We start from the raw sequence: 10,022 nt of genomic DNA on the forward strand, positions 1-10,022 counted from the left end.
ATGCACATTTAAGGCAGCCGGGTAAGGCTCTTCTCACCTCGACGCGAGCTGGTCTGGAAGCTTAAGCATTGTGTGCAAGGCTCTGGAGACCGGTCGCAGCATCCAGGACCCATCCCCATGCGGACCTCCATTCAAAAGGTAGCCAAGCGCCTGGAAGGGTACACGACAAGCAGGTAACGGCGGGAAGAGAAATTTGGGAGCTGTAGACAGGAGGGACAGAGGCTTCAATCTCTCCTCTCTCGTGCCTTCTGGGGTTCGCTGTGCATGAAACAGATGCAGACACGCCCACTCTTACTGGCCTTTCAACCTGTCGTGGCTGGGCCCTTGCCTCATGCCTGCAAAACTGACCCCATCCCTCGTTTGTCTGTCTCCCCTCACCACTGAGGACCACCATCCGCGTCCTCGACACGTCCAGCGAAAAGGGCCTTCCCCAGCCCCGGGGCAGGGAATCCTCCCGGTGAGCACCTGGGGTAGCTACCTGGAGTTTAGAGGCTGCACTGTAGGAGGATTAGATTCCGGGAGCAGGACAAGCACCTGGAAGCCGAGAATGGCCTCACTGAGGGCAGGCCGTGGGCAAAGTCAGTAACACCGCGTCCGCTAACGTTCTTGCTTGCTTCCCCCGCGCACCCGGCTGTCCGCGGCAGTCACGGTGCACCGTGATGCGACTTCGTCTGACCCCCACCTTCCGACTTAGGCAGACGCCTTCCTCCCCCAGCCCGTGGTGGTTCTGGCATTGGCACGAAAAATGTTCCTGGGGCCAGGTAGGCAAACCCTCTGTGGCAGGGATCTCCCACTCTCGTCGGAGGAGCTGTTTTTTGGTTTGTTTTTAAAGATTTTCTTTTTAAGTCACCTCCACACCTGACGTGGGGCTCGAACTTAGAAGCCCCGGATCGAGAGTTGCACCTCTAGTGACTGAGCCAGCCAGGCGCCCCTGAGGAGCTGTTTTTTAAAAACACCACTTAAAAAACAACAACAAAAAACACTTAAGAATTCAAGGAACCCACACCTTAATACAAATTGTTAATGAAAATAAGCTTTATTACATCAAGTAATAAATACATACAAAGATGCAAACAGTTTTAGTCATTTTCTTCCAGATGTTTGGATCAACTTACAGGAAAAGCAGAACTGAAACCCACACACAGTCTTAGTAGGAAAATTTGGAGGGGGTGGGGGGGTTCTCATTAGGTTAGGTTTGGTAGGTTGCTCTTTCTTCTGTATTTATAACTTGTGCATTTTTTAAATTGACCTCAAAGCACTAATAGTCATGCAAGCAAATGCTTAAGCACAAAAGAAGTTACATTAAAGCGGAATCCACACGGTGTGGCAAATGTACGCACTCAAAAAAAAAAAAAAAAACCCTCAGAGTTGTATTAGCTTATGAAAAAGAACGGAGAACAATCTGGGTAACGTAACTGGGATCTTTGCTGTGAGACAGGTATCTTTTACGTGCATCTTTTAAATCAATGCTTAAAAAAAAAACAAAAAACCAAGAACAAAAAACCCTGGGTAATTCCTAACTCTTTAAAATGTAAATCCTAGTCAACTACAAAATATTTCTCAATCTCAGAGCCTCATGAACCATGGGAGGGACGTGGAAAGGAGAAACCAAACTGTTACCCTTTTGAAAACAAGAGTTTCATCTGAACATGGGAGATGAGCTGTAACTTCTGGTCTTGGACGAAGATGGAAAACCTTCCGCGAGGCCAGGCAGCTAGGATCGGGCATTCCGTTCCGTTTCGGCCAAGCACTCTCGAACCAGTCCTCTGGCGTGAATGATGCCTGGAGGAGGAGCAGAGGCTGAGGATCGTCCAGCAGAACCCACTCCAGGAGAGGAAGAGGGCCCTTCACAACCCAGCTGAAAAGCCCCCGCCCTGGGAGGGAAGTCGGGACCTGCATCCCAAGCACCCCGGGGTTCCAGCGGTGTGGAGACACGCGAGCGTCCCGTCCCTCCTCGAAGGCCTTCCCTCCTCGCCCAAACTCCTCTTCGTGGCTCCTAACAATCCCTTCCCGCCCACACGGGGACGGCCAGCAAGCTCTCCGGGCACGCCAGGCTCTCAGAGGACGGAAGGAGATGTGTCCCCGCCTGCTTTCGTCAAGCCTGCCCCACTGTGGAGAATCCAGGACTGCAAATCCTGATTTTTCTCTGGCTTCTTCATAGTCTACGTTCTAGAAAGGGCTTGTCCAGTGTCCAGCCTGCACAGTTAGGATGCAAGACTGCTCATTTATGTTCACCCTTGGTCCACCGTGACGTTGCCCGCCGGGTGCCAAGAGCACCTTCGGCCCTATCACCCCCCTGCCCATCTCTTCCCTCTGGTTTGGTGGTTATGGTTTGGTTGCGTTTGTGTGGTGGTGGTGGTGGTGGTGGTGGCCGTCAGAGAACGCCGTGAGACACTGATCTCGTTTTAACAGACACAAAGAATCTACTCCTTCTGAGTCCTTCTGAGAGAGGACCGCCGGAGGGCACTGTGAGTGACATCCCCAAGTCACGCAGGCGTCCGCATCTCACAAATCTTATCTCTGAGCTTCAGAAGACTTTTTTCTAGAAAGGGCCAGGCAGTAAATACCTCGGGCTTTGCAGGCCGCACGGGCTCTCTCACAACCACGCAAGCAGCCGTTACAGAAGCAGTGGGTGTGGCCACGTTCCAACAAACCTTCATCACGAACGCTGAAGTCTGAACTGCAGAGCATTTTCACCGGTCACAGAATCATTTTCCACCATTAGAAACTGAAAACCGTGCTTGGCCTATCAGGTACAGTTTGCTGACCTATCCACCACGCGCCTGACTCCCCCGTACCCTTTATGACCCTTCTTCACCCTGTTACGACATGACCTTGGCTAGCTTGGGCTTGGCTCCCGGTCAGTGTGACTGTGGGACCAGCTGCTCACGCAGCACGTGCCCTGGGGCCATCACGAGGCAGATCCATCGGTTGGCCTGAACCCACTGGCTTTTCTGGGGGACTGCAGATCGCCTGTTAGACTCTGGGGTCCAGCATCTTCCCAGGGATTTCCACTCGGGTAAGCAGGACTCCAGGGGTCGGGACCGTCTTGCTTCCCCTGCCTCCAAACAGCAGTCCGGACGCAGAGCAAAGCCCACCTGCCCCCCCCTGCCCCGGGCTGGATCGGGGTTAACCCCACCTCTCCCCAAGCCCCGTCCAGGTCCAGCCTCTCTGCCCACGAAGGCTTCATACACACCAGGGAAGCCCGCTGCCATGAGCCGGAGCCTGTCCTCGCCAGCCGCGCCCGCCACTGGGGAGTCGTGGCCTCCGCAGCAGGCCCCCTTTATGCCCCAGATTGAGTCCCCGCGTGCCTCTCCAACCTTCCCCAGAAACACCAGATCGCTTCTGAAATTAAATTCGCACCCAGGCCACAGCTGCTCTGCCCTGCCACCTTCTAAAACAGAAATCCTCTTCTCCCCTCTAGTAGCTTCATGAGGTGGCAGCCGATTTCACCTCCCCCTGGAATCAGCTGGTCAGTCACGTCTTCACGTGAGTCACTGGGTTTCTGTGACATCATGCTCCTGCCCTCCCACCCTCCCTCCTCAGTCATGAAGGAATTTCAGTGCTCTTGCTCTCCCTCCCCAGACTAGGACAGACCTATACGCCCCCTCGGGCTCCGCTCCAAAGAGCTGACAGCAGAGGGCAACCCAGGACCCGGGACCTCCCGACTCCTCGTCCCCGGCCCACCCAGAGAAGGAAGCCTGGCGCGTCTGGCCTCCCGCGGCTCCCTGGAACCAGCAGCCAACAGGAGCCGAGCAGGCAACAAACAAAGCGGCAGGATCTGGGCTATAAAGATTCCTCTTCTAAAGCATATGGACCCTCCTGGGAGGCACGCAAGGCCTTCCCGTCAGATCCCAAGAACAGTGTACATCCCACTGACCCGCCCACCCCCGCCCCTGCGGATGCCTCCACATCGGAGTAACAAAACGGGGGCCCCTGGGGCATAGGGAACTCCCCCCACCCCAAAGAAAATCTCTCACAAGAGTTAGCGCCCAGCACGGAGGCGGCACCCGTCAGGGGAGTCTGGGTCCTGCTACTTACCTCGTTTTAGTCTCTCCATGGCACTCTTGCTCCCCGCATAAGTGGGTCTAATCTCTTTCCCCAACTCCTCGATGATGGCCAGCAGCTCGGCGTATTTGCTCTGGGGTACCTGGCTGTTCCCTGTTCCCTAGAGTCAGAAGGAAGAGTTTACATGGATCGAACCCTTCCCTGACCCCACGGCCACGGTCAGGACCGCACCACATGCCGGCCACGGCGAGGACAGGGCAGGGAGAGGCCCGCCCAGAGGCAGCTGCTGCCTCCGCCGGGGCCAGGCTTGTCCACCCTGAGGGAGAACCACAGGCAGAGAGCTGGGCCTCTCTGCTGTCCTCCTACACTCAACGAAACCACCAGCAGCCTCCAGAAGGCTTTCATCCTCTCGAATGAGAAAAAGGAGGACTGGCTGGTCTCGGCAAGCACCGGGTATTTCCTAGGACCCCGGTGGAAGTGCAAGTACATCCCAGGGGAGGACAGTCCAGAGCAAGGGGACAAGATGGGGGCCACACCCTGGGTCAGCAGGACCACAAATAACTGCCAAAGACCATCTGGACAGAACACAGAATGTGTTTCAATTCACCCATTCTCCCTGTGCCGGCAGGGCCCACCCCACAAAACCCCTTCTTCTCTGGACTCCCCCCCCCATAGCCCAAGTAAGCACCCCGACGAGTGAGGCTGGGGTCCCCGCGGGCCCCCCCCAACAAGGCCCTCGCCTGCTCCTCCCTCCTCCGCCGCCGTCTCTGTCTCCTGGCCTCCAGGGCCTCCCTCCTGTCCTTGCTCAGCTCCTCAGCGCCCTCCGGGTGCCGCCTCCTGGCCCGGCAGTCCTCCTCGCCCTCCTCCCACGGCCGCTTCCTCCGGCGGTCCCGTTCCAGGTCCCGTATCTGCTCCTGGGACAGCACGGCCTGGCGGGGCATGGCCGGCCGCCACCCTCTCACAGGGCCAGCCTCCGTGGCGACCCCGGAACGCGTCCGCGTTCCGATGACGGCAGAGAGCCCGACGGCAGCCATGGCCGGCGGGCACCGAGGCAGGGGCCTGGCCAGGTCCCTCCACCAGCGGCAGCCAGGGAGGCCGGTGGCAGCGTCGACCCCGCTTGACAGCGAGGAACCGGGTCTCTGCGAGGCTGCCAAGCAGGGGTCAGGCCTGTAAGTGGCAGAACCACGTAGAAACCCCTGCGGCCTGGTCAAGGGCCCCCATTCCCGATGAGGCGCATCTGGGCTCCGGGAGGATATGGGCCCTGTCCTCCTCTTTGCTGGGGCAACGACCTTGTGGGGGTGAGTGGGAACGGGGTCCCCTCTGCTCTGTCCAGGCTCAGATCCAGAGCCCAGGCCAGGCTTACTTCCTCAGGAATCCGGCACAGAGACTCCCGCCGCAGGGACGCACGTGGGTGGTGGCCCCAGCAGGCCTGCAGCACTCAGGCCTTCCAGCCCCCCGTGGGCTCTCCACCCCCATCTCTGGGTACCCCCGTGGAACAGCCTGCCGCCCCTCTGCTCCGACGCCCCGAGGCTTGAGACTTGAGGCCGCCAGGGCCGGAGGTTGAAGCAGTTCAGACGACTGTTCCATTCCATCATTTCTACCCCGTCCCACCGGCTCTCCTCCCCGGATGGCGGGAAGCATGTCCCCTTGGTGCCCAGGCCAGCCCCAGAGCCCCTCTCGCCCCACACCCCCCACTACCGTACCTGGGTGTAGCCGAGAGACGGCGGCCCGTAGTCACTCAGCAGCTGGCGGTACTGGGAGGATGTGGCCATACTGGTGGAGGGCGGGTGGACGCTCCCAGCTATGGAGGAGAAGAGAAGAATCGGGAATCATGTGATTGTACCCAAAGCAAAGACTCTGGGTCCCGCGACAGTCCCCCGACCCAGGACGCATGCCAGACAGCGGTCTTTTGTCTTCACAGGACAGAGACCCTGCTCCTGTCCTCTAGTTTGGGGATGGCCGGCGCTCAGCCCAGGTGACAGGAAACGTAGCGAACAGGTCACCGCTCTTCCTACCCACCACCACAGCAGACATCGCTCCTCGGTCACAGAACTCCTTCCCATCCGCGCGGTCAGGACTGGTCACAAAGACGAAATCTGCGGCTACTCTTGGCCTAATCCTTGCTAGTCCCTTTTCCCTGGGTCCTGCTCCCCAGAGATGGGTGACCGAGAGCCGAATCACCGCCACAGGAGCCCACCTGCTACGGGGCCGGTCTACATCCCGTGTGCCCAACTCTTTGCTGGACATATGCTAAGGAGGACAGAGGGAGGGTTCAGAGGCCTACCCCTGGCCGGAGACTGGTTCACTGGACACCAAGTCAGAATCTAGAGTGTATCACAGTCTCTCTGTGTGTCCTCGGTAGCCTCTCAATCTCCCTGAGCCCCTGTGGTTCCCTCCCCAAAGAGGGGACAGGATTCTTGACAGTCTGATTCTACGCCTGCATGGCTCACATCCCAAGAGGGGAGGGACAAGGCCCCGTCTATGGACTGCAACACTCAGACACCCTGTCCCTCAGCTGTGAGGGACCACGTGGGGACAGGGCCCGGCTAAGAATGGAGCCTCCTGGATGCGGGGTGGGGAGTCATCAGCAGGGAATTTTCCGGCTCCGGCTCAGTAGCTGGAAGCATGCAGACCCATAATGGCGTCCAAGTGGCCATTAGCGGGTAGCGGATGTCCTGCAGAATTACAAACAGCGGTAACCATGGAGAATTTACCTAGCCCTCCTCAGCAGCCGCCCGCCTGCCTCCACGCCCAGTCGAGGAGCAGCTCCCCCTCTGCCTGCCGCCCCCAGAGCCAAACGGTCTCTCAAGCACACAGCGGACTCCGCAGACTTGGCCCCGGGGATGGACAGCTGGTGCCAGGCTGGCCAAACCGACCAGCTGCTCATCTGGTGTGAGCAGGGGAGGGGACAGGGAGGAAGAAAGCTCAGGAGCTCCGGCTGGTGGAGTGCAGGGGGCCCTCGGGGAGCCCTGGAGCCCCTGACCATAAAGAGACAGTCTGGAGAGGGTGGGCGTTCTCCTGAGCCACACATCACAGAAGAGGCTGGTACCCCGACACCATACTGCCCTCTGTCCAGGAGCTGGGGACAGCTCTGTACCCAAAATGTCTTCCCCACTCTCGGGCCTGCCCTGGATTTCACCTCCCCCACCCCAAGCCGGGGCCCAGGTTTAGGCTCAAATGTGGGATGCCCAGTCAGGAAACATGGATTCTGCCACCTCTAAGCCGGTAAGTGGGCACATCACCGGGCCACTCCTCGCCCCGGCCGCCACGCCTCTAAAGTGGGGACGGTAAGACACGGGTGCTTCGGGCACATACTGCTCAGGATGGGACGAACTACTACCGTGTCTGTGACCTCCATCCGAGGCAACCACAGATGTGCAGTGGCCAGAGCACAGGAGCGGGGCAGGGTGGGTGCCCCCCAAGCACCCCTCACCAGAGCAGCCAAACCCCAAGTTCCTGAACCTTCTGACGTGGGCAGTTGAGTGTGGTCTTTGCAGCCCCAGATCTGGGTTCCAGTCCTGACCACCGCAAGATAGCACACCTCTCTGGAAGGCCAGGATGCTAAACGCAAGACCGGGGGGTACGTACCCCTGCAAAGCAGCCCAGTGTCCAGGAGATTCCAGTTCCTGGGCAGGAGGTGAGCGGGACTCGGGTGTGCATTCCCTGCACCACCCTTCACCCTCACCTCTTGTTGCTCGGCACTGCTTCTCACCTCCCTGCCTCCCGTCCCATCCACTCTCCTACACACAAGGGCCTGGACCGGGAGTTGGTCTGGCTGTGTGACCTTGGAGGACACCCTTCCCTCTCTGGGCCTCAGTTTCTCCATCTGTTTGAGGCAATGATTCCCAACAGACCATCTAAAGGCTCTAGATCCCATTCTTCCATGGGGCTAGGGTTAGGTCTCGGGTGGGGGGCTAAGACAGGGAGGGAAGAGAAATCACCGGGTTTGGGTTGGGGGGAGGGTTGGGCAACAGCTGAAGGCTTGCCTTTCCCATCCCCAGGTGACGTGGTCGGTGACCCCAATTCTGTGTCAGTGCCAGGCTCTTACTCTGTTGAAAAGGGGGGTGTGTGTGTGCGGCCCTGGGGAGAGTTGGCAGAAGGGCCCTGAGTTCTACTCATGCCCACTCCTTCCGGCAGACATGGGGAGGGCCAGTGCATCCGGCTGCAGGAGGCCAGGGAGAAAACCAGACTGGGCGTGAGCACGGCCGCTCTGAGCATCACAGACAATGCACGCAGTGTGCGGGGGACCAGGGAGGGCCCGGAGCCAGGGGAGGGATTGGCAGAGGCCGGCAGCTCCTGGGGCCAGGCGCAGCTCCCCGCCCCCACGCCAGACAAAGAGCGGCCTGGGCCTGGGGAGCTGGCGGCCTTCCCGCCACTTGGGGCGCCTGGGGTGGGGGGGAAGTGCTCTCGGGCGGGGAGGCGGGGGCTTTGTCTAACTCCGCCACTGCCACCGCCGGCCAGGCCGCAGCTTGGCAACCCGTGAGCAGGAGGCAGGGCTGGAGGGCGTGAGGGATGATGACAAGGAAGCCGGAGGAGCGGCAGCGGAGAGTCCATCTTGGATGCAAATGGCAGGAGGAGAGTGGGGCTTTCTAAAGGGTCCATGGGGAGGGGCGCAGCCCCCCCATCAAAACACCAGATATCTGGGGACCTCAGCAGTCCTCCTGGAAATCACCGCAGAAGAAAACCTGTGCACAGGTGCCAGCCAGCCCAGCACAGGGCTTCAGGGGTCCTGAGTGGGTGCCCCTGTCACTTGACCCCAATCCCCGAGGGTCCCGGTTTAGGGCACCTGCCTCAAGTATACTAGGCCAGGCCTGAGATTTCCAGGGTGTCAGGGCTGGCAGCAAGACCTTCCGCCCTGCATACCCCAGAGACAGATGAAGCAGGCAAGGAGAAATCCTCTCTGGGCCACAAAGCCTATCTCTGGAAGGTCTGCAGACCCCAAAGGTGGTGAGAACATTTGAGAAAATCGTGGCTGTTTGCTCTTGGGACGCAGACCCCGAAGTGAACCAATTCAACTTTGCCCCCACCCGCAACCTGAATCTTAACCCTTTCCAACCCCCAAATCTGTGTCCTTTAAGTTAAAATACATATATGTATATATATATATACATATATGTATTGATTTTCTGGGTCTCTCTTCAAATTTTTGGAGTTACGGAGTCAACGCTGGGAGACAAGGCCCAAAACTTGCGGCCAACTGCCAACGTGGCATTTCTGACCAGCAAGGCCAATCCCCTCCCCCACAAGGCCTCTGCCCCCTCCCCCCTCGAACGCGCCTGCTTTTTTGGAAGTCCATTTCCAAGCAAGGGTCTAAGGGAAAAAGAGCCAGGCAAGGGGAAAAGCCCGTCACCCCCTAACCTCACCATCTTCCTTCCCCCCCCCAGCTCTCCCCTTGATCCCTGGGGCAAGCCCCTGGGCACAGCCTGAAGCCGCCTGACAACTTCTGGAGGAGTTTCCTGGGATCGCCCAGCTCCAGCCCCCGGGAAGGGAGAGGACGCCCCTCCACCCCCGGCTTCCGCAGAAGGGGCCTTCGAAGCCCAGACTTGGGGGCTCCGGGATGCCGGGTCTGGGCTGAAACGCCGCCCTCACCCGCCGCCCGCAGGCACTCAGAAGCCCCCAGTCTTCTCCAACTTCTGTCACTCCGCGCACGCCTGAGGGGACATCCGGCGTGCCGCGTCGTGGGCACCCCAGCTCCGGCGCGCCGGGCCGAACCCCCCCTGATGATCGAGTCCCCTGCACGACTGGTGACCCCGGCGGCCCCGCGCCCTCAGGGGCGCCTGCACCTGGCACGCTCGCCGCCCCCGCCCTGTCCACGCAGGGCCCGGCCTCGCTCGCCTGCACCCCTGCGGCCCGCCCCCCCACACCCAGCCCCGGGCCCGCGCCCCCCGCTCCCTGAGGGCGGCCCGGGCCCCGCGCCCCGCGCCCCGCTCCCGGCGTGGCCCGGCCGCTCCCGACTCCCGCCGGCAGGGGCCCTCGCCGAGCCGCCCAAAAGCCGGAGGAAAAAGGAGCAGAGA

General features: G+C 59.9%; 1 protein-coding gene across 6 annotated transcripts in view; it reads right to left on the reverse strand.

Moving 5' to 3' along the window:
• Window positions 1–1,020: 1,020 nt before the first annotated feature.
• The window catches only part of CDK2AP1 (cyclin dependent kinase 2 associated protein 1), a 9,814-nt gene continuing 812 nt past the window's right edge, over window positions 1,021–10,022 (reverse strand). The window contains exons 1-4 of one of the 6 annotated variants that reach the window (XM_032431497.1): window positions 7,597–7,614; window positions 5,712–5,809; window positions 4,042–4,168; window positions 1,021–1,782 (exon numbers count right to left, since the gene is read on the reverse strand). In XM_032431497.1, coding sequence (XP_032287388.1) covers window positions 1,715–1,782; window positions 4,042–4,168; window positions 5,712–5,780 — 264 coding nt within the window. In that variant the 5' untranslated portion in view covers window positions 5,781–5,809; window positions 7,597–7,614 and the 3' untranslated portion in view covers window positions 1,021–1,714. Of the gene's footprint in view, window positions 1,783–4,041; window positions 4,169–5,711; window positions 5,810–6,023; window positions 6,095–6,292; window positions 6,557–6,722; window positions 6,874–7,596; window positions 7,615–10,022 lie in introns of those variants that run through there. The other 5 variants (XM_032431500.1, XM_032431501.1, XM_032431502.1 and 2 more) reach the window with 5 other exon arrangements.

This window comes from Phoca vitulina, unplaced genomic scaffold (genome assembly GCF_004348235.1).
Source record: "Phoca vitulina isolate PV1807 unplaced genomic scaffold, GSC_HSeal_1.0 scaffold46, whole genome shotgun sequence".
Lineage (NCBI taxonomy): Eukaryota > Metazoa > Chordata > Mammalia > Carnivora > Phocidae > Phoca > Phoca vitulina.